Below are 25,154 nucleotides of genomic sequence, written 5' to 3' on the forward strand. Positions count from 1 at the left end.
ATAAGAGATAACTAATAGGATGCTCAGATGTTTGATGCACACTGTCAAAATATATTCTCGAAACTTTATGCAATGAAAAAGTTTCAAAATTACCATCCACAACAGCAAGGCATTCCCAAACACTACTTTAAGAACAGAAAACGCTAGTTACTTCACACTTCACAAATTCTCGTGTATATTTCAGTAAGTTTGAGGCTTTCTTATTATTTATTTTCTAAAAAAGCAAGTGGCCACCTGTCATTTCTGAAGAAATTAATTCAACATTGACGTGTATCAACCTGTCTGAGAAGAATAGTTTTAAAGCTAAAGTACTGGACTGGCACTTTAGGATGGTAGTTTCACTGACACACAGACTCAATACAATCTCCCAACACTCACAAACAACACTAAGTTCACTAACATGTTTGAGATAAGCAGACACTAGAATGGTGAACACTAGAGCATATACTGTAAGTTGCAGCCAAAGCGCAGACAAGGGAAAGGGTAGATCAGCCTAAACGCAAGCAGGCTCTGTGTTCCTGCAACTCAACTGCAACAGAAATAGGAAAGCTCCATCAACACTAAACTAAGCTAAGATATAAATTAGTTAGAATATTACATATGTAGCACAAAATCTCCAGAATACAATCTACATAGACTGTCCAAATGAAATACAAACTCCTGATCACACTTTCTCCCCTCACAAGAGAAAGGGCTCAGGATCAAAATGACCAGGCTATTTACAGGTAAATGATGGACAGGAATTTAGAAGCATCCAGTAAAGAGAGAAGAAGGAATTACAGAAGTGATTGAAAAGTTAATTGAAATTTTTCACTGATATCACCCAGCTATTAATATAAACATAATCAAGACAGGATATTCCATGGAGACTTTCTCTAGCAGTTCTATTCAGCAGGAGCAGAACTGATGTCACAGTTTAGACTGGGCTGACCACTAAACGAATGAAAGATATTCTCTATTAGACCCTCTTTCTTCCAAAAGAGACTTAAGGGTTAAAAAAAAAAAATAACACCTAAAACAGCTTTAATGAAATATTAACAACAAAAATAAAAGATAATATTAGTAAGAAAATAATGAAATATATACAAATATATAGAAACCCAATATTGAGCTCCCAGGATGACAATCACATCACTGGCAGGCACTTGGAAAATGCCAGACTGGACTCAGCAGCAGATGGGAACTACATTCAGGAAAGCACGGATTGGAATCAAAGACAGAAAAATGGACAGAGTCCTCCTCGGACGCTGGCCATTGAGGAAGAGAGGGCTGACCCCTTTGATCCCTCACATTTATACTGAGAATGAGGCAGATGGGATGGAACACCCAGTTGCTCAGTTTTGGGTCACCTGTCCCATCTGCTCCTCCCCACAGGTGTGACCCCTTTATGCTCTTTCACTTCCAGCCCTCCAAGTTGGTACATAACAAAGTTAGCTGACCTTGATTACAGCAATAAGTATAAGAGACTCTCTGCATACCATTCCTTAGTATTAACTACAAACATCATGCATTATCGCAGCTAGAAGCAGACATTGTATGAAAAACATACCATTAATTTCAGAGAGTACAGTCAGTTAGAAGAGACTAACTGAAAAGTAAAATTACTGAAAAGAAAATTGGTTCTGTTCTACCTCAAATGACTGATGATAACCTGAATGATGAAACCGGAAAGATGCAAGGGACAGGTAATCACTACTGCAACTTTTCAGCTCTAACTTCTTTGTTACAGAACCTTTTAGTAAATCAGGCACAAATGAGCTATCCTTTGAAAATGCACTGGTGCATTCAGTCTGGGCTACAGACGTAAAAATTCCGCTTTCCTCCATGAACAGGGCACTTTCAACCGCTTTCTGTAAACATTCAAATTCCAATTAAATACACATAATATATGATTTTAATGGGTAAAGGATAAATTTTAAAATGCAGTTTCTCCTTCACTGTAACTTTTTTCCCAAAAATAAATCTAATAATAATGATTAATGTTCTCAAACTATATTCAGCCTCAATTGGACAAATAAATGTTACTGTAAAATAGTTCTCTCTTTCCAAACCAGCAAGTGTTTTCATTTATGTTTAGGATCCCTATAGTATTTTTTTTCAAAGACTTATTTCCCTCATACAAAACAAGAGAGTTCACAAAAAATAAGAATGAAACTTACCCCCATTATCTGTTCTCTTTAAAGCACCATCCTTATGAGGGCATAATTCACATCTCTAGGGAAAAAAAGCAAAAATAAAATAAAAAAATGGAATGATCATAGGAGCATTGAAAAAGAAACCACACACATCAAAACTGTTAGCTGACAGTAAGGAAGCAACCGTTCTTCAAAAGTGAATGAGTGTGTTTTCCCTTAACCTTTACTTGAATATTAATGTTAGTTTGTCACAAACAAAGCGTTCTTCTCCAGATCTTGGAACTATGATATATATCAAAGCTACTCGCAGTTCTACCTCCAAGTTTTTATTCCTGGATTCCACACCTTGGGATTCTGGAGAGAAGCCTCCAAAAACTATAGCACTGGGTAGACTCGCTTGATAAGAAACTTGGGCACAATTGAGCACAATCCAAAGATTCCCTACTGTATTCCCTTCTCCTGGGATCTCTGTGTTCACTGAGGTGGTCAGTCAAAGATGTGCCATGGATATAATCAGCACAGGTGCACATACTGTGGCTGACTTCACAGTCTCTGCTGATTCTCGCTTACCCCAAGAGACCAAAAACAATCTCACTTTCCGTCTCAAAAAAAGGAGGTCAGAAGTTGACTCATCCTTGAAATTCTCCAAGACTGCATGCCTGGAAACATGCAGCTTGACATCACATTCTTCTGACATACACCAGGATCACAACAATACAATCTTTCTGCTATCACTGCATCTATCGAGTTCCTAATATCAAGCTTATCTCTAAGTGTCCTAGAGCAGTGTAAACCAATTCCATATCAGTTCAGAGATGACAGAAATAGAAGAAGTTTGACACACATTTCACTTCAACTGCTCCAAAGTATATGCAAAGAAGCACCATTATAGGAGATCCTATACCTAGGAATCACCTTATTAAAACCTTTATATATTCCCTAATTAGGGACAACTTAAAGTACACCAATCTAACAAGCTCTTAAAGAAATTGAAGAACAGTCTGATCATCAGATGCAAACTTAACACCACATCCTTCAAATGGAGAGGGACATTTGGCATTAGTATAGATCTTCTCTGTGTTCTCTGAACAGTGCTACTCTCCGTTACCAGTTAACTAGCATGTCAGCAGATAAAGGAACCTACGGTGCTAGAAGTGCCTCAGAAACAGATTGTCCAAACTTATTTGAAGAATGAGAAATTCCATTCCTGAAATTCACACAGCTGAAGTATATTCTTGAGGACTGTCTATTCCTCTTCACCTCTAAGAAAATTTATATTAGCAGCAAAGAGACTTTCACAAGGGGTAGAATAGAAAAGCTCTTAATTTATTTTTGCTCAGTACCTCAGTTATAGATAGCTGCACACAGGAAGAAGAATCTTTAGGATTGCTGCTTTTTGTCTTTGGCTTCACTCATCCCTCCCTCACATTCACCTACTAAAATGATCTGACTATGGTGAAATTTAGAGATAAAAGTTGTTGAAAACTTCTGAACATTCTATAAGCTGCCTGCAAATTGGGAGCATTACACCATATTTTTTAAGTCAAGATTATAAAGACTTCCTTATCACTGAAATGAACTGGTCAGTTCATTGTGAACAAAATCCTACATATGCGAAATGCATGCGAGCTGTATCTTAACACCCCAGCTCTCCAAACAGTAAAGACTAGGTGCCGAGAGACACTCAGTAGCAGTAGGTTCATTTCAGTGAATTCCCCATACACTGAACCAGATTCTCAAAGCTGGAAGCCTGGTATATATTGATGGTGACAGTGCCATAAAGTTTGTTCCCACCCCAAAGCTGTGAGCTGGCAGCTTAAAGGCAAGTGAGCAGACATGATATATCTACCACTGAGAAAAGGGAAGCTGTTGACATAGTCTACCCTGCCCTACCTCTGCAAGCCTGTGGAAGTTTGACATAGATTTTCACTAGTGGCAAAACCAGTTTTGGAGGTGGAGGTTCTCTTCTTATCTCCACCTCTCCCTTATTAATCTCTCCCTCCACCACTCCCTCAGCTGCTGACCCAACTATCTGAAGGGTTGTCCCTTGAACCAGATCAGTGAAATGGAGTGAAATAAACTTTTTCTTTTTAACATTTTTAATTCCGGTCATATCACTGATGCGATTTAAGCATAATCCTGCAATCAGTTGCATCAGCAAAACTGAAGGCAGGGAACCATAGAACCACAGCACTGCAGCGTTAATAATTAAAGAATTCACAAACTTCTTGAGCAAACTACAAAGTAAAAAAAATTTAAATTATCACAGGACACTGAGCAGCAAGGAACTGAACCAGTCCTTTACATATAAGAGTTAAGTGTGCAACATTCAGTCTCTTCAGAGCCTGGTTTCAACTAATTTCTTTTTCTTGTATCTCTAGTAGGACTCAGGTCCATTACCCCTTCCCTCCTTGCCCCTCTGCAGCCCTGTCTGTAACAAGTCAGAGGCAATACAAGACAGAAAACTGAAGTGGAAAAGGGAGCTTTGACAGCAGAAGAAAACTTGAGTGCAGGGAGTTCTGCAGAGTATCCTCTTGCTGGCAGGGAGCAGTATACCTGCACTTGGTTCTCCTGGAGCTGGATAACTGTGCAGAGATACTTGCACTCTGATGACACAGAGCACTTCCGGTGCCCTGAATTCTGGCTACAATCTGCAATAAAGTAGCACCCCAGTAAACCAACACACTACACAGTGACACTTTCCACTTCACCCTCTAGGTTATGAGCCTAACGCCTTCACAGCCTCCACCCCCTCAGCCTCTGTCACCCATTTCTGCATATTGAAACTTTGTTTCAATAGCTTTCCCAGGTAGTAACAGTGTGCATCATCCCTTGAGACAAGTAACTAGTAGAGAATTATTTTTTTTGTTTTAAACACTATTACTAGTTCTAAAACCTTACGGCAATATCGCATTTTAAAAAAAAGTTTAAAAGTTGTAGTTTCAGCTGAGAATTTGCAAAGTGACTGGAAAAAAAAAAACTGAGGTACTTTCAAAATGCATGATTGCATGTTGTTACAAAGGATGATGTAGGAGAAAAGAAAGGAGACAGTTGGGTGTGTATGTATCTCAGAAGTCCAGTTACTTATAATTTCTTATTTAAATGTTTTTGTTCATGCACTGTTTCCTTCTTCCAGTTTACTTATGGATGGAGCTTTGAGTTTAAGTGCACAGCAACGCTGAATCTCTCTACTAAATGGCACATCACATACTACTTGTATGATGGAATAAGGCTTTGGTCTCTGCAACACAGTATAAGGAATAAAGAGTTCTGTACGGATGGTCAGATGAGCACACAGACCACGCCAGGGCTACCTTCTCCAGTTGTGTGTTTTAAGTCTTAGCTCTAGTAAAGGATTTCTGACACAGATTTATTGTCTAAGCATTCAAAAACACCGTGGGGAACTACTAGACAAGCTGGGGGGACAGTAGGGATAGCAGGGGCAGACACAACACCCACAAGATACTACAGCATAAGTAGGGCAAGGTCCTATGACTGATCAACAGTCCAGATAAACATCATCAGGCTAGACAGTGCAAATGTGAACACCAAAGAGGCTGACAAGAGAATAACGACATCCTTTGGTGGTGCGGAAGGGCACCAGCCCTATAGCAGGGAAGGGCACCAGTGCATGTGGTGCTATAGGTACAGCAGATTAGATTTGAGGAAGAGGAGTGAAAAAGACACAAATACTGGCAGAAGGAAGACTGAAGTTGTAGCAAGTGACATTGTCCCTTCCCGTCCTGTCCACACAGAGCTTAACATGGACATCTAATTTTTGCAGCTCTTTGGTAGAACAGACTAAGTTCACGGATCTGCTTCTGTCCAAGCAGAATTCAGGTGAACCCTCAACAGGAATTGCTTTGGACTATGAGGTCTCCTGTAGAGAACTAAAGTGAAACCAATCTCACAGTCGTGCAGCTGGAACAGTCTGAAGTGCAACCGTCACAACTCACTTCTGAGTTACATAAGCAGCAAGTTAATTAAGTGAAAGACGACTGATCCTGTAATTTTAGCATACAGACAAATTGAGACTGCCTGGGTCTCATGAAAAACCCACTGGGTCTACTGAGGGGCCCAGCCTTTAAAAAGTTACCCAGCAGAGACCTAAAGTGGTCAAAAGCACAGGAGGCCCATGCAGAAGGGGAAAGGACCAGTTTTTTTCTGTCATTATTAAAAAAGTAGTAATAACCTAGATGAAATAATGAGCAGTAAAATAAAAATAAGAAATACTAATAAAAAGAATGGAGGTATCCACTACAGATATCCAGAAGAAAAAAGTTCCATAACAGGAAGATCAAAATAAGAGAGGTAAAGAAAGAACTAAATAAACCCATCTTCCTATACTGAATTAGTTACAGTCCCATTTGGCTCCACTGCATTGTGACATAAAGTTTTCCCCCCTATTTTAGATAAATATGCCTTTCCATTTTAACCAGGACTAACAGATACCTTAACCAGCAGTAGATAACATTAGACAAATCTAATTACTGGAGTCTTTTTGGTTAAACTAACCCTACCGATTTTTCAGTTGGAAACAGAGGAAAGGCATAGAGAACCTGATTTAATCTAACAAGACTACCTTATTCATGTTGAAATGCAGAGAAAGATCAAGAGACACCTAGTAGACAGGGAACATAAAGATAGGAACAAGACTATACAAGTAGGAGGGGAGAGGAGAAAAAAAAAATAATAGTAGGAATATAGCATTGTTCTTCCCTCGGGGTTCTGTAAATTTGGAGCAAGTTTCATAAAGCATCATCTGCAGACATCCATTATATGCTGTCTCTTGTTATAAGAAAACAAAGGTTAAAGGATTCTTGTGCAAGTAATTTACTGAGGTCTGGTCCAAGGTAGGCCAATGGAACCATTCACCTGAATAATGACTGTCAACCAAGTAAAGTCTTGCAGGACCGAATTCCCAGCATTGCAATGAAGCAATAAACTGTGTGTCTCAATATGACCTGTTAACCTAAATAACACAAGAAGACCTACAGCAGATTAAATAGACCACAGTTCCTAAAAGTTAGCTGAGAAATCAGGCTGCAGTTCCAGCTGACTTTAGTTCAGGCTCACTTTAAGCTAACATAATTGCACACTGCTGCCAAAAGATCGCTGGCCATCTCCCACAGTGTACTTTCTACTGCTTCCCTTGCACTGGCAAGAGCATTCATTTGACCACATGGAAATCCTAGTCAGCAAGCTAAAATTAGCCAGATCACTTCTTTGAGCCATCCTTCCATAAGGACATATAAACAACAATGCCAGATTAAAAAATGCAACAGGAACATGGGTAGGGAGTAGGACAAGGATACAACCACCCTGTTCAGGAGGTGGCATCATCTATGCTTGCTATAAGTGAATACGGAATTCCAAAGGATCTTAAGAAAAAAAAAAAAAAAACACACACACACACACACGAACATCACCACACCCACCCACATCATCCCCCCCTTCAAAAAAAAAAAAAAAAAACCAAAAACCACACACCACACCTGAAACAGACTAATTTAATTTCGGTAGTAATATAGACATATTTCTTGGGCCCAGACACAGACGTATTTATTAGGACAGTTTTGGTTTGATATTTCCCTGACATTCATATATTCCAAGTTTTTTAACCGGCATCAGCCATATACACAAACTGTTTAGCATACAAGCTTATTTTCCCTCCCAAGCTATACTATATCCAGCATGACACCTATGTTTCCAGAACAATTTATCCAAAGTATATTTTGATCACAGAATTACTGTTTCATATTGCTTGACAACAGCAAACAAGCAGTATTTAACTGAAAGGAACAACTTTAAGATATTGCAATGCATGACCCTTAGAGTTACAATTAACAGAACAGCAAAGTACACAAAATCAGCATCACAGTGCTTGAAACCTGATACTCATCTCTTTCGATCCTTTCATCAACAGGAGTCAAAACTTGACATACAAAACATTTTATTCTGCTTCTCCTGTTAATCGTTAACCAAGCAGCAGACTGGTTAAATCCATTTGGTTTTGTTGCAAGTTTTTGTTCACATTTTAGTGAAAACAAACCCTGCACACCATCAAATTCTTATGACTTCCTTAAAATTAACCTCGGTGGAGTCAGTCGTCAAGAAGTAGTCATTTTGTTGCTTTACTTCTGAATTTGCTTCTAAATACATCTATTTTACAGCATGTCATACTGTACATACCAAAATGCACTAACTCACACACTCCCCCAAAGCACAGAGGGAGAGTTTACAAATGTAAGGTGGATTTACAAACTTAAGCAAAGCAGCTGATCAGAAGGTTAGTTTCTAATCAATGGCTTTCCAACTGGCAGCCCCTGATGCTCTCAGTAACCTTGTCTCCCATTCATCAGTAGTTGCAGAAGCACAGCTGAATGCGTCCAGGTATTCTTGTCCCAAGTTCTGTGGTACAGCTCCACCCACTTTCACCAATATTCCACCCCATTTTGTCTCGCCCTTGGGTGTTAGCAGAAGGAAAAATATAAAAGTCACCTCTAATACTCTTTATCATATTTAAGATGATCTTTCCCAATCCTATAGACTTTGAATATGCTAGATAGTCTTATACACTATTACTTCAGATAATACAAAGTATCTTAATATGGGTTAAAAAGCTGGTTTAGAAGGGTAAAGACATCCATACGCATAGTTATTGCAATAATGAGTTTGAAAGTTTAAGTTATGAGTTAAAGTTTAAAAAGAATAATACACATACACTGTACTGAAAACACTGAAAATAAGAAAAAACACTGTTTTCCCCCTAATAAACCTGGAAAAAACTGGGGTCATTTTAGTGATTATTTTGTTTTATGTACAAACTAAACATAGCTCCCTCTATAAAGCGAGGCCATATTCTAAAGATACTTACATAGAAGTGTACTAATTACACCACAGACAACTAGATTGTACTTAACAGAAAACCTAACTCAAATTCAGCTAATCAGAGGGTAGCTACAGAAGAACAAATGCCTTAGAGCCTACAAAGAAACAGTTTTTGCAAGATTAGACAACCAGAAGAAGGGAAAACCACAGATATTTGCAAAGCAGTGTAAACCAATATACTAGAAATTTAGATCTTGGCATAAATTCTATCAATAGATGAGAATTCACAGGCAGTTAGTACAAAAACAGACCCAGCAACAGGATGCGTACCAGACTGACCATGTCTACATCTGCTGGCAATAACTTACCCCAGCCCTCAGAATCCAGTGACATATAATTTTTCTGTTCACCCCTTCAAGCTGTCTTCTGTGAAGCAAAACCTATACTGACTACGTACAAGACTAACCAGAAAATATCATCCTCTCAGCCCTTGAAGCCTCCAGAAAGCCCAATAAAATTCACAAGCATTCCCAGATGCTATCAAAATTACTGAACCTCTACTCACGCCAAACTTATGCTATCTGTTCCTATCAAATCCTTTTACTCTGATATTTTACTAAACTTTTATTTTGTGTTTTTTTCCTTAAAACCCATTGGGTACTTTGAAAATTCCCGTTAAGAGTTTATTTCTGATCTTTTACACCTGTGCTTTATAATACTTGCCAGAGTCAAACGTTCATTTTTCATTTGTTCAGTACAGCAAAAAGGATGAATTGCTGAACCCTTTTTCCAAAGGCTTCTATAGGAATACATGGCCCAGCCAACGAAGAGACTGCTATCTACAAAACCAAATCCCCATTTTCTTATTTATCAGTTTCTAAACTACAGCTGGATAGTAATACACCTTATCAACAGTCTCAACCTGCACTATTTTAAGACCTTACTTATAAACCTCCGAAATACCCCCCTTTCACTACTTTGATCTAAATGGCTCTAATAAATGATAGCTTGCAAGTATTTGAAGCAGAAGTCAGCAAGTAGCTAAATACGCCCTTTTTCAGCCAAGGTATCTGAAAAGAAGCAAACTAAAGTTCCAATGTTTCCAACCTACGGTTCACACCAGACTCCAGCATTTATAAGCCACAATGAAGAACCAACAGGAATCAAAAGATCTTCTGCCACATTCAAGAATCCCCAACTGGCTGACACCACTAATAGAGCAAACGAACGCATACTGTCAGTACTTCTCTTTGAAAGTGCTATGTTCTGCAACTTGACAACTTAAGAAATTAAGTCATCTCCATCTTTAAATAATCATTTCTTGATCCTGACAAATTTGCCAAATCTCTGCCCCATCTCTATTCAGTCATCTGTCCCAGGAGGAGAGAACTTTTTTTTAAAGCAGACAATTGACAGGTAAAAGAAAAAACAGACTGACTACCTGAAGCATTTCGGGTTTTACACCTGGATAAATTAAAGAGACACAACCTAGTTCTCTCTATCAAGGCATCAGAAAAAAATATATGCAGATTCAGTTAGCTCTGTCAAAAACATCTACTACAGATAATAAATTTACAGACTATGACAAGAAGATTAGAGGCACTCAACATGCAAATCAGCATTCTTCCAAGACCATCCAGTCAGTACGTACTACAGGTGACATTCAGGCATACTTTTACTCAATACATGTAAGGTAATTAAATGAGAGAGAACATAGAGTACAATGTAACATAGTCACAACACACAGCATGTATCAAGATCTGGCTACTCCAGAAATCCAAAGCCATAAATCTCACACTACCTATTTAAGACTAGCAAGCCCTGCTAGATGTTGCAAGAATCCAAATTATAAACATACACAAAGTTTAAGATTCACACATTGATCTTTAATGGAAAGCATCAGAAGGCTATGTCATGTTTGGCTGGATTTCCACCCAAGCTATTGTTATCAGACTGAAAATATGCTACTGACCCGATTCAATCTAGCTGAAGAAAACACAGTATGCGATGGTTCACTTCAGTGTCCTCCTGCAACATACCACAGATGTACCCTAAAAATTCCTAGGTATAAAATGCTAGCATGCATTTTAATTAAGGCTCCTTGCAGTTGAGGAGCTCCTTGCTTACTTTAGAGTGACTTCCGCCAGTGATTTAACAGCCTAGCAACAAAACGAACAGAAAACATATCTGCATAAGAATTAAGCAATCTCTGTAAAGGAAAACGTTCCACTCTAGTCTCACTTTGGTTAGTAATTTTGCCACATAACCTTTAGAGCATTTACTAGAGTACCTGTTATATTGATACCTGTGTTAAAAAATTTTTGATCAAGTAGTACTTGAGTGATGGAACACTATGTTTTAAAGCCTGAATACTCTATGTATCCATATTTAGCATAAAGTAATTATAAATTACTGCACAAACAAGTAAACTGCAGCTAATCAAAGCTGAAAAAAAAAAAATCTGCAGACCTTTTCTGCTATAATGAAATGCTTCAAACAAGTTTATGAACTCAGCTGTGTCTTTAGAAACCGAGTTGCAAATATGCATACAAGCAGGGAAAAATGCAGTGCACAAAAAAAAAAGGCATGAATGCAACACAATCAGAAATAGCACTAATACTCCCACTTTGATAGGCACAGCACACAATACAGTGCACAAGGTTTAATTCACCAGTTGGAGTGGAAAATGCACAGAAACTATACTGCACTTCTGCAGCACCTTCTGCCATTTGTACTCCTAACCTTGATGATCAGACTCTATGCAATCCTAAGCAATTCTGCCATCTTTTGTGGTGCAGTGCAATAAGGTTACGTGTCTGTAATCACTATGTATACAAAAAAAAAAAAATCTGAACAGGTAAAAATATTTTCTCCTACTCATGAAATGCAAAGCAAACAACACTCACCCATCAATGTAACAAACAAGATACACATCACTCAATCCATAGCATTTCAGAACAAAAGAAGTAGTTTAACCTTCACCACAATTAGAACAAAAATTCCCTACGATCATTCCACTCTTCCCACTCTAGCTCTGTACAGTCCATGTTTTGCCCATTACCTGTCCCAATTACTATCCTTATCTCAAATTTCTCATGCCCTGCTCTTGGGCACCAAAAAGGACTGTGGGGGGTTGACCCTAGCTGGACTCCAGCCCACCAAAGCTGCTCTTTCACTCCCCCTCCTCAGCTGGACAGGGGAGAGAAAATATAACAAAAAGACTCATAGGTCGAAATAAAGACAGGAAGAGATCATTTAGCAATAACCATCACAGGCAAAACAGACTTGACTTGGGGAAAATTAATTTAATTTATTACCAAACCAGAGTAGGATAATGAGAAAATAAAAACTAAATCTTAAAACACCTTCTCCCTCTACCCATCCCTTCTTCCCAGGCTTAACTTTAGTCACAATTTCTCTAACTCCTCCCCCTCCAGCAGCGCAGGGGTACAGGGAATGGGGGTTGCGGTCAGTTCATCACACATTGTCTCTGCCGATCCTTCCTCCTCAGGGGGAGGACTCCTCAACTTCCCTTGCTCCATTGTGAGGTCCCTCCCATGGGAGACAGTCCTCCACAAACTTTTCCAACATGAGTCCTTCCCACATTCTGCGTGAAATCCTCCAGCATGGGTCCCTTCCACAGGGTGCAGTCCTTCAGGAACACCCTGCTCCAGCATGGGTCCCCCATGAGATCACAAGTCCTGCCCACAAATTTGCTCCAGTGTGGGCTCCTTTCTGCACAGGGCCACAGGTCCTGCCAGGAGCTTGCTCCAGCACAGACTTCCCACTGGGTCACAGCCTCCTTCAGGCATCCACCTGCTCCGATGTGGGGTCCTCTACAGGCTGCAGGTGGATATCTGCTCCATCATTAACCTACGTGGGCTGCAGGGGGACAGCCTGCCTCACCATGGTCTTCACTACGGGCTGCAGCAGAATCTCTGTTCTGGTGCCTGGAGCACCTCCTCCCCGTCCTTCTTCACTGACCTTAGTGTCTGCAGAGGAGTTGTTCTCATATACTCTCACTCCTCTCTTCTGGCTGCAATTGCACAGTTGGGTTTTTCCCGCCTTCTTAAATATGTTATCCCAGAGGCACTACCACCATTGCTGATTGGCTCAGCCTCGGCCAAGTCTTGGAGCCAGCTGGCATTGGCTCTATCGGACATGGTGGAAGCTTCTAGCAGCTTCTCACAGAAAGTCCCCCCTATACCCCCTTCGCTACAAAAACCTTGCCACGCAAACCCAAAACAACTTGCTGTGCCCAAGTATCTTTAGTCAGACTCTTTATTCCAGTTATCCAGCTACAAACAAGCATTCACTGCCTTCCAGACTCCATAGCCATTCATAAAAGCCCAGACTGTGTTGTCGGTGTGGGTTTTTTTTTGTGGAAGAGGGGGAAGGAGGAAGCAGAAGAATATTGTTAATAAGTAGCAGTTTCTCATATTTATAAAAAAAACTCTACTAGCAATTTGTATTTTACAGTCGTTTTTTTCTTCTCTTATTTAGAAGTTTACATTTAGAAGTTTATGATTCTACTGCTGTGTAAAAGTCACACAAATAACACAAGTACATAGGTGATTTTTTGTGTTGTATGCTCAAAACTAAAGCAATATAAAGTAGCAAAAACTACTTGTTATAGTATTCTTAAAGTAATCGTGGTAATATTCTGATATAAAGTGTCCTTTAAAAAAATTATGGATGCACAATAAAAAAACATTCATTTCAAAATTTCCTTAAGAATTATTTCAAGAGATATCTTCAAAGAGAATGCATAGGATATTAGTCATGAATGATTTTGTGGACAGTATTTCAAATCAAAGAAAAAAAGAAAACAGCAAGTTTTCTTCTTCTAAAACTAAGTTTAGTTCGTCTCTATTGTGACCATATTTATCAGTGTGCATTCTAACTTACAGGTACAGGTGTAATAACCACATCAAAACTGATTCTAAGCACAGGCACAGAGATTCCATTCCCCTAGAGGCAGCCTGTTGAGCCAGAGCTGTCAGACCTCCAATCACAAACCTATCTGCATATCGAAAGCCTACATTCCTATTTCCTCTTTCTTTGCCTCCTTCTGCTTAGGCAAAAGGCAAATAATACTCCACCTACAGTTACTTTATACAACACAAATTCTGGGGTTGGGGTGTTAAACTATGGATACATCATACAACTCTTATGAGCAACTCCACAATAACAAACTTGTAGATGCATGTGATGAAAGATTTTTTAAAAAAACGGAACTTGGAGAGGAGAACTACAACCGTTGTTATATTAAAGATTAAAAAAAAAGAAAATAAAAAAAATCAAGTGTTCAGACAGTGGATATCTGTGCAACAGATGCAGGAATAGCTCGGGTCTGGCAGGATTATTAGCAGGAACCTATCACTATGAGAGCACAATATACCTGAACTGGCTTTGGAGATAAACAGTATAGCTGCTTTTCTACAGCTCTGAATCCTTACGTTTTAAGTAGTGTATGATCTAAACTGACTCTGCAATGACAGTCTTTTGGTCTCCACACAGAGTTCCAAGAAACACATGTGCAAGTGCAGAGACTCCAGTTACACTAGATTCAGCTGAGATCCAGATGAATACTATCTCAAATCTTATGTGGCTAGCTCCACAGGGAGTCACAGCCCCCTCAACACATTCCCCAGGACTAAAATCCAGGTGGCTTATTAGACCAGCTGTATTGTCACGCAAATGTTCTGGGTCAGTACTGCATTCAACTTCATAAGCCACCCCATCAAAAGAAAAACTAACAGAGAAATGCCAAGTGGAAAAAGCACCACCTTTACGATGTTAGAATAATCTGTACCAAATCCAAACACTCTTCCAGACACAGTGACAGGCTTGTAATATACATATTCCAGTGAAACAGATCAATAGCATATTAATTCACTTGCGATGCTGCAAACAATCTGACTTCACGTGTACAAGCTGAGCTGTGCTTGAGGCAGTAAAACTTCCTGGAATTCATAACACTGAAGTTCAGTACTGAGATCTCCTGGTCTCTGAATTCTCTGGATTCACAAGGACCAGCATCTACACGTAGCCAATAAGCCTGACCAAGCTAACTGTTTGTACAAATGTTGGATGCCTCTGTGCTGCCTGTTATCTCTATTACATGGATTATTCCAGCTTCTTCGTGACAAGCATGAATAGTAGTAGCTTGTAGTAAACCATAAACACATTGTCTATTTATACCTCACTATATACTGTAATTAAATCATTCTTAAAATAAGATCATCAAGAAAGATGTTTGACACATAATAGGATGATAGGGGAAAAAAGCCTTTTTGAACAGTTGTGCTACATTTCCTAAACTTAGCTTCTCTAGTCTCTCTTTGGATACCAGTACTATCAGTCCCTGGACAACATCCAGTTTCCCAAGACAGTATGTACTGCTCCAGGTACATACATCCTCACATGGAACCCAATATTACTTTTTCCTACATCAACGTGCATCTGCCCTGCTTTTTGATTCAGAAGTTCAGGTACATCTGAAGACATCAAAAGGGCCTGCTATGCAGGGTAATAACAGCTGGTGCTGACACAGACAAAGCTGAGAGCAGTCGCCACCCATCGTGAAGAGCTTCACATTCCAAGCTCACCATAGGTCAACTAAGATAAATTAGCTGATTTAGGAAAAATTAAGACTTTTTGAGCAACAGTTAAAAACTTACATAGTGATTGTAAAAAGTACACACTGAGATTACAGCCTTCTATTTATTACGTACTACATATGCATGTTTATAAGGTAAGTCAAACAATTACGAGACACCCCAATGTGTCCATTATCTAAACAGTTCGGGTTTACAAAAATCGCAGTTTCTCTCACATACACAAAAGCATGACTCTGCTAGAGGCAAGAGTCAGTATTACTTGCCAGGTATGGAACTGTGCTTTCTAACTAGTAGTTGACCATTCAAAACCCAAGACACTGGCTACCACCTCACAATCAAAAATAAAGTGGTTTGTGCAGCTAAAAAAAAATTAATAATCAGCCTCCACTTTCACTGACAAGCAGTATGTACCAGCTTAGCGGCAGCACACAGAAGAAAGGCAATACAGTAGATACCAGTGTATAACAGCTGAAAGTATACGGGAAGCCAACCACTCTAACCTGCTGTTAAAAGAAGTTCTCTAGTGAGCCACCTACTTGAGTTACATGCTCCTGAGTTAGTTTCTTTCAGTTGTTAAAGCAAGACTAATTTTAGTGCAAGCAATTAACGCTGGTCTCTTACCAGAATGGATTTATTTGCCCAGTTACTGCAGCTTAAAGAAAAAAAAAAAAAAAAAAAAGAAAAAATCCACAACACACCCCTGTCATGATTTCACCCCAGCTGTCAACTAGAACTCCAAAAAACACACAATGCAGACAGCATCAGCAGGGAAAAATATGTCTTGAGTACAAGACTCAGGTCTTTTTAAAGATTAAAAATAAGTAAGTAGAAGCATGTTCAATGTAATACAGTAAATTTAATTCTGGTTTTGTTTCTAGACAAAAAGGCCAACAGAAAAACTAAGCTTCAGCCTCCTACAGTGATGATATGGAGGTTTGCTTTTGCAAGTAAGCATGATGCAACTTCCAAGTCTGATAAACTGGTTACAATAAAGTTCCTGTTTTCATATTGAAGTCAGAGCTTCAGTTTAGTTTTTGAATTTTAAGGGCTTCTCCAAGACATCTCAGAGACAGACACCAGGCTTCTAACTCACTAACATACAAGTAGTTGGTACAACTTCAACTGTTGCCAATGTGTTCTACCTCACACGCAATTAGTTTCACTTAAGAACCATTTAAACCTATGCTATATTACAAATGAGAAAGACTTTTTTAATTTTTTTTTTCAAAACAAGATCAGTAATTAACTTGTTGAACTGTATCATAAACGGACCCCGTTAAGTGGAAACAAGAATAGAATACACCGGGCAGAGAATTCAGTTAAGTTCATCACTATTCCTTCTTAACTTCAAACGGTGAAGAAAAGCAGTATAATGCCTATCAAAGCTATTCTCTTTGGTAAATTCACAAAATTATCAGAATACAGTGAAACATTATTTTAGAACTCAGTACCGTTCTTCTTCATTCCCTATGTCAGAAGTCAGGAATAATCATATTCTAAATCCTGATGAGAATTCCCTACCACACACAAGACAAATCCTCCTTCTGGCCACCATCTCACTTTTCCCCCCTCTATATTTTCAACTTTGCTGTGAACCTGTATACATCAAACTCAGCAACATTAAAAAATGGTACTCTTAAAACTTTACATTGCTGATGGTATTCCCAAGAAAAGAAACAGCCTTTCTTTAGAAAGTGTGGCAATTTTGATCTTCTGTTGACAAATATTTGGAAAGTACATAGAAATAAATCCATTCTTGCTCCCACCAACAGGTCTGCTTTGGAAAGAGTAACAAAGTCTAAGCTACTAGAGCATTAAAACATTAGAAGCAAGTTGGGGAAAAAGTGGAGGAACAAGATTCTTCAGTTCTGTGCCAAAAATTCACACAACATTAAGTCATCCTACTATTTCTACAGTACTTTATATTAGAAAAGGAAATAGGCACAGCAAACAGCTCATGTAAACACTTTGCCAGTCACTGACAGTAACCAAAAATTCCGTCTCAGGCTCTTCATTTGCCTTTAGATATGAAAGTCAGAAACAGTTTACGCGTTGCCCTAAGATGCTGCACCACCTCCTCTTCCAATTTATATATGAAAAACATTTTCAGCGGCAAATGAATAGCTTAGTCTTATTGAGTTCTCACTCTTACTGAGAGTCTAAATACTCTTATTTTATCTTTTGCTGGAAGACAAACTAAAAAGCACCTAGTAGCGAGAAACTTGATTGTCTTTTTCTAAAAAGGCCTGATATCATGCAGCTTGATCTAATAACATACAAGCCTGATCAAAAAAAAAAAAACTTATGTAATCAAGAAAAAAAAAAAAGAGTGTTGGGGTGGTATCTGAATCCCCAATATTTACCATAAAAAATTAAAAAGACAGAGAAAGAAAATGTTTCTTCAGTTAGAAGTGTCACATTCCAAGTAAGCATTAGATTCCCAAATTAAGAACACTACTTATTGGTTAAGCTTTCAACTGGGAGTCTAAAGTTGCTGTAAAAGAAAATTGGACACAGATTCTATTTCCTCCCTGAACCTAACTATGTAAGTATTAAACTGACAAAATAACACAAAACCCACACCACAGATAAGAAGAAAATAATCTTTGAAACAGTTGAGGACACACACAAACAACACAAACCCCCAAACACAGAAATTGTAAGAATACTTAGAGATAGTTAAAAAAAAAAAAAGAAAAAAAAAAGAAAACAAGTCTTTCTGAATGGCATCTAGATGGAATTATGACAGAAAGCTAAGCTATTTTCTATTATTACTGGGATACTTGGGTAAATATTATCCACACAAGCATTATAACTAGCATTACTGAATAAACAAAGCACATACCACTCTGGCTGCTCTTTCCTGAGATTCACACTTTCTGCAAAACCAAGGTCCAGTGGGTACTTGAACAATTCCATAGCAAGCTGTTTTGAACAAGACAAAATATTTCAGCAAACATAAGCAGCACTGCAGTACTACTAATATGAATGTTATTAAAACAAAAAAAAAGCTTAGTATTAGTTGATATCCCACCATTTTAATAAGTCAAATTGACATCTATACATTGCACATGAAATCCTATCACAATGGTACTAGAAATGAAGTACAATAATCTTCCACTTAAAAAATTATGCTAAATTCATTAAATAAATTTGTTACATAAAAAAAAATACTGACTATCTTGAAAAGTAATATAACCATTCAAAAGCAGCAGTGTTTCACATGTGATCTGTTTTGCTATTTATTTACTAGCAAAACAGGTAAAACACTTCACAATAACAAACACATCATTTACAGTATTATTAAGACAAAACTAAAAGCAACTAACAAATCCAAGTTTGTCATAAAACATGCATGCACTTAATTGCGATCAGGTTCTCTTACACTTCATAAGTAAAATAACTTAAGTAAGAAATCCATAACAAACTGAACAAAGATACAAAGCTTGCTTATTTTTTCCCCTGAAAATTCATATGGAGCAAATACAAACTAAACTGAGCATCAGGGCTTGGATCTGTTGCAACTATAGCCAGGTTAAAAAGAAAAAAAAAATCTTAGGAAAGAGATTTTGAGACATGCAAATTTCTCTGCAAGATTGTCACCTGTATTTTTATAGTATAGAAACAACGCAGGAGTTTGATAAGAAATCCCACAGAAAACAGAGATTAGCAATTTGGCAATACTGTTCACGTTCAAAACGCACAGATCAAGAAGCCTTAAGAACTGCTGAGGGAATGAAAATACAAGAACACAAGTGCTGTGAGTATATTCTAGTATCTCTATGGGTTTAACAACTAATAACAAAGAATCAAAAAGCCTTCCTCAAAAAAAGTAGTCTTGAATCCAACATCACACTTTTAATATCTCAATTCCCGACAATCATATGCTACATAAATAAGAAAACCTGGTTTAAGTGTGTAACTAGAAAAGAAATATATATGATAAATTAATAGTTAAGAGAAAAGATGAGATATATCTCATGATCATATATATTTCTTTCCATCTATGAAGGAAAGTCAATGAAATAATTTCCTATTATATACACACATGTAGTCATATTAAGATCAGTTATCAGATTTTCAAAAACATTATCCAAGTACTGACAGACCAAACTATCTTAATAAGGCCTTTCTACCGTATAATAAAGAAAAAACACCTTGTTTTCCTTGCATCTATATTAACCACAGATGAGGGGGACTTTGAATTCCTCTTTAGAAATTAAGAGGGAGACTTTAAATGTGCAATCACACATTTAAATTAGCAAGAGACAGTGCAGAGTAAGAAACAAATTACAGAATGCAACTCAGAGATGGGGCTGGCAATTAGATCCAAAGGCAACACCAGTCAGGCAAAGACCAAAGTTGAAGTGAAGTACTTTTGTATCTGCAAACGTAACAGAGTACACCTAAAGCCTGAAAAAGACCACCAAAGGTTTGTGTTCTGATACACTGTGATACTGTTTATTGAGTTCCAAGACTTCCTTTGGTTTGTATTTCCACGACTACTCAAAGGTTCTTTAAACACATTAAGAGATTTTTGTCCTCCACAACTTGCCAATGACTTAACACTTGAAAAGCAGTTTCCTCTGAACTAAAAATAATTATCATAACAAAAAATGCAGTTAATAAAGTCTCACAGGTAATACTGCTGTCCAAACTTCAAATAAGGACTACCAACTTTAATCATGAGAACTACTACTTTTACTACAGAAGGACTACAAAAAGAGCAGATGCGCTTCTTCTACCACCTCCACATGATGCACCAAATCCAAAGTGTAAAACATCAATGATATAGTAAATCAAAACATACAGTTCTTCTATTCATACAACCTCTACAACAGCATCTGGACTTAGAAGCAGCAGTACTTTTACACATTTTGCACCAAATTCAAATTCAGATTTCAATCTGACCTTAAAAAAAAAAAAAAAAGTTCAGTGTTCTTGTACCAAATTTACTGAAGCATGTCTCTACATTAGGAATACCTCCTAAAACAGACTTTTTTTGTTTCCACTATTTCAGCTCCAGCTGCCACTATGATCAAATTGTTTCACTGAAAATATTAGCAAGGTTCTAGATGCAAAGGAGGAGGCCCAAGATAATACAGAAGTAATAGCTGATTCAGGCATGACTCCTAAAAGTATTCATGTTTTAGTGTTCTTTTTCATGATCCTAAGATTCCACAAAAGCACAGTTAACTTACTGGTTAACATTACTCGGCCCCTAAGCCAACAAAAAACTGATTCAAAACCAGACTAATTTCACAGATCCTGTCAGCTCCCCTCTGCATTCATTCTAACATCAACAAGAATAATGAAAGTCTTTTGCAGATCTCTTTAAATTATTACTATTTCTCATTATTTCTTGTCAGTTTACAGAGGAGCATATACCTGAAACAAACAGTTGCTATATTACCTTCAACACAACTTAAGACCAAGCATGAGACACACATTAGTAGTATTTTCTTATGTCCTAGGCATTCAGACTAATGAACTGGATTTCAGATTTTGTCTCCTCCAATTTGTTCACCATCTAGAAGGAGTCAAAGTTCATATGACTGCCTGGGAGTTGACAGAGAGAAACTACCATCTTATTCCTTACTTCAGCTACCGTAAAGCAAAAGTCATCATAACTTCCTTTCTTACAATATACGCAGCAGAACGTAAAGCAAAAGTCATCATAACTTCCTTTCTTACAATATATGCAGCAGAACCCAGTCTCTCCCTCTGCTCTCACAAGAAGGGTCAACCCACTGACAGAAACAAAACAATCACACATAGAGGGAACATGCCAGCTCCTGAGCTGAGCTGGAAACCAACCAACCAGCCTCCACTAATCCAAATAAATCCAGCATCGGCCGTTCCGACTAACATCCTCCCCCTGCAGAACCACAACAGGAAGTCTCTTCATCTACCAGGAAACATCAGCCAAATGACATTCAAGGAAAGGCAAGCAGAGGAAGAAATCACATGACAGCTAAGTCTTTCCTACACACAGCTCTCTTCCAGTCCTAAACCCACCTCGTCTACTGGCTGCTCCTCAAATATGTTTTCTAATTTGGGAAAGGCAGGGACAACAGGGATCGCATATAAGAAGACAGAGATACAGCAACAATTGCCAGAAAAGAGATTAGTAAGAAGTTCCACAAAGAAGGAAAGGAGTTTTAGGTAGCCTTTGGACTGCTGCAGCTGACGTTGTTAACAGGGTGCAAAGACGGACTGGAAAGTATAGACACAGAAGAGGTACAAGACGAGGAGGAAGGAAAAAAAACCTGGAAGGGGGGTTCTTCCTTTCTCGTAGCCATAACATAGGAAGTCATACAATACAGGAAGTCTCACACGAGGGAAAAGACAGACAGACTGGAAGGACAGAAGATGACAGGACAGGTCAGACCAGAAAGCACGTGGCCCTAGAAAGAGGGAAACAGGCTTCATGTGTGACAAGAAGGAGCTGGGAGGGAAAGAATAAGGGGAGAAAAAATGGACAAGGTGGGGGCAGGGAGGGAAGCAGGCCTAAGGGAAGAGGACAGGGAGCATCAAGAAGGAAGTGGCAAGGCTGGAGGCCAGAACGGGTGAGCTGGCACTCACCTGCCTACTCACCTTGATGCACTGCGACATTGCAGCCGTGCCCGTCACAGTAGACAAGCGGGTTCTCGGCCCAGCCCCTCTCGTCGGAGCACACGCAGCAGCCGCCGATCATCTCCTTCATGCTATTGGAGAACTCGCCCTCCAGTGACACAGGCAGCAGCAACGGCTCGCTAGAGACCATCTAAGGGTTAAAAACACCGTCGTCAACAACACACACGCACACACACACGCGCTTCACCCCCTGCCTGCTCCCTCCCCCGGCGGTGTCTCCCCTCAGTCACTCAGCCGCCGCCGCCGCCGCCACGGCGATGATTTAGGGCCCATGACCGCTGGCTGAGCGCCTCTTCTCGCCCCCGCCCGACCAACCGGCCAGGCTGATATCAGTCAGGGAGGGAGGGCGGCAGGCAGGGGCGGCCCGGCGGCGGCGCGCTGAGGAGGACACCCCACGGCAGGGCAGGCAGACAGGCGAGGGAGCGCGGCCGGCGCGCAGGCGCAGTGCGCCCCGCCAGCGGAGGGGGGGGTGGATAGGCCTCGGCCTGGGCCTCCTCGCGATGGTTCACGAGCCGCCCAAGGGAACGTGAGCCGCCGCTGAGAGCGCGCGCGCCCCCCCCCCCTCCCCGCCTCGCGCCCGCAACGGCTCCAACCGCCGCGCACGAGAGAGCGTGCGCGAGGCCAGCGGGGCCCCGCCAGGCCCGCCCGCCCCTCGCCTCGCCTCCGCCCGCCCGGAAGCGCCGCTACCGGCACCTGATGGCCCGGCCCGACCCGGCCCGCCCGGCGCCCCGGCACCCACCTCGGCCTGCTGCCACTCTCCGTCCCCTGGGCGAGCCATGGCGCTCGCCCTTCCCCACCTCCCCCGGCCGGCCTAACCCCAACGGCCGGGCCGCCGGGCGCGCCTGGCGGGACAGCCCCGTGCGGAACCGCCTGCCTTCCCCAGCCCGGGCGAGCGTTAGCCGGGCTTATTGCTGCCCCCCTCCCCTGGGTGTGTGGGGGGGGCGGGGGAGGCGGCAGACATGCGCCCCGCTCCCACCCGCGATGTCACCGCTCATGCCCCCTTCAGGAAGGCCGGAGGACGCGCCCCATTCCCGCCCTCCCATCCCGCCCCGCAGAAATCATTTTTACTATCTTGTTTATTTTCCCCCTGATGTGACTGCAGGACTAATGCATTCCGCTCCCAACTTTTATTATCCTGTTTATATCCCCTCGGTGTGCCTGCAGGACTAATGCATTCTCGCGATTACGCCACTTCCCTGCCCTCGCCACAACTTTTCCTATTTTGTTTATTTTCCCATCGATGGGGCTGTGAAACTAATGCATTATTAATCCCGCTCTTTCTTCTCCCCCCAAAAGTCGCCGTGCGGATGCAGCGCTGCGGGGCTGTTGCCGCCCCAGCAGTGAAAGTGATGCTGAAGAGAAGATATGACAAATAGAGAAACCAGGGAGGCCACAGAGACACAAAAACAAACATATTCTTCAACACAGCTGTTCTCTACTTTTACTTAGAGGTGGATATGCCTTTCTAGAAGTTGGGCGATTTGGAGGGGGTGGGGTAGTTAGTAAAACAGTTCTGTTGTCTCTTTTAATTGAGGGTGGGGAAAAAAAAAAAAGAAAAAAAAAGGAAAAAAAAAAGAAAACCTGGGGGGAGAGAGATCTGAGGTGGTCAGCAGAGAGGAAAATCTCAGGCTATTCAATCCTCCATTGTAAGCAGGTATGCCTGTAGCAGAAGGAACTAATTGTGGTGATTGTTAGGAGCACAGAGAAATTAAATGCAGCCTTGCAAAATTCTGCTCACTCACTTGCCCCGGGGCCAGCATTTATTTGTTTATTTATTTATTTCGTGTTGGCCAAGGGAGGTATCGTTGATTTATCTTCATTATCATGCTAAAAGGCAGAGAAACAGAATTTGTGCATGGACTACATTTGTCATTATGATTTTGCAAGGGCAGCTTCGTTGATATGGTATCTGTACAAATCACTACTGAATTATGTACATTCCTGGACACATTGCTACCTAGGCCTATATATATATGCAGGTTATATTTTATACATTGTTAACTAGTAAAACATCTGCACTTGTGTATGGGAGAATGACGAACTGCTACATGGAAGGGAGAAGTGGGATGTGCCCAACTCTCTACCCCCTAGAGACATCTGAGCCTGCAGTTTTATGCAGGATATCTTAGGTCAAGCTCTTTTCTCTCCTTTAAAGTTTTAAGTAAAATTATTTAGATAGAGGAAGAATGGAGAGCAGGCAAAAAAGGAATGATGAAGGTCGCTTCCTAGATGAAGGGCCCAGCCAAACACGCGATTAACACAGCCATTTGAGACACATTCTAAACATTTATCTGTAAATGTATGTTCCAGTGTCCTTGAGAGTTTAGAAATTTTTAAGGCACATGTAAAAAAAGCGGGGGTGGGGGGACTGGAATGTAGTATGTTTCAGTTTGTGTAAAATCACTCAGAGATTGCTCTCAAAAACGCCCCACACCCAAATGTCCTATCTCAACACTGAATACAAATTTGAACATAAAACTATTTACATTATAAAACATACTTACAACATTATTTTTATTACTTTTAAAGCTTGTAAAAATAACCCTGAAAATTGCAGGTGCAAGCAATTACTTTGTAAGGAAATAAAGCAATTAATATATCCTGGTGTTTTAAAAAAAAGCAAATTATTTGAAGCTGATAGATACAGTGTCCCAGCCCTTCTTCATTCTTGTCAAGAAAATGACATCTAATTTAAAAAGCATTCTCAATGATTCTGTTAACCCTGACAAAAAAAAAAAAATCATGGTACAGCAGCAAATCTGTCCTTCATTTCCCTGACAGGTAAATTAAAATAAATATCCTTTAAAAATGGAAATATATTAAATATATTTTAATTTGTTGGATGAATGTATACATTTAGAAAAACTTGTATTATAACAAACAATTGTAAATTTTTCTCAGAGCTTTTTTTTTTTTTAATTCATTGAGA

General features: G+C 39.9%; 1 protein-coding gene across 5 annotated transcripts in view; it reads right to left on the bottom strand.

Moving 5' to 3' along the window:
* Positions 1–25,154, bottom strand: part of MLLT10 (MLLT10 histone lysine methyltransferase DOT1L cofactor) — a 146,995-nt gene that overhangs the window by 114,038 nt on the left and 7,803 nt on the right. For 2 of the 5 annotated variants that reach the window (XM_074574492.1, XM_074574491.1), the window contains exons 1-4: positions 22,965–23,214; positions 22,187–22,355; positions 18,435–18,514; positions 2,160–2,214 (exon numbers count right to left, since the gene is read on the bottom strand). In XM_074574492.1, the coding sequence (XP_074430593.1) occupies positions 2,160–2,214; positions 18,435–18,514; positions 22,187–22,355; positions 22,965–23,003 (343 nt within the window). In that variant the 5' untranslated portion in view covers positions 23,004–23,214. Of the gene's footprint in view, positions 1–2,159; positions 2,215–18,434; positions 18,515–22,186; positions 22,356–22,964; positions 23,215–25,154 lie in introns of those variants that run through there. The other 3 variants (XM_074574494.1, XM_074574493.1, XM_074574496.1) reach the window with 2 other exon arrangements.

The sequence above is a fragment of the Larus michahellis genome, chromosome 2, assembly GCF_964199755.1.
Source record: "Larus michahellis chromosome 2, bLarMic1.1, whole genome shotgun sequence".
NCBI lineage: Eukaryota > Metazoa > Chordata > Aves > Charadriiformes > Laridae > Larus > Larus michahellis.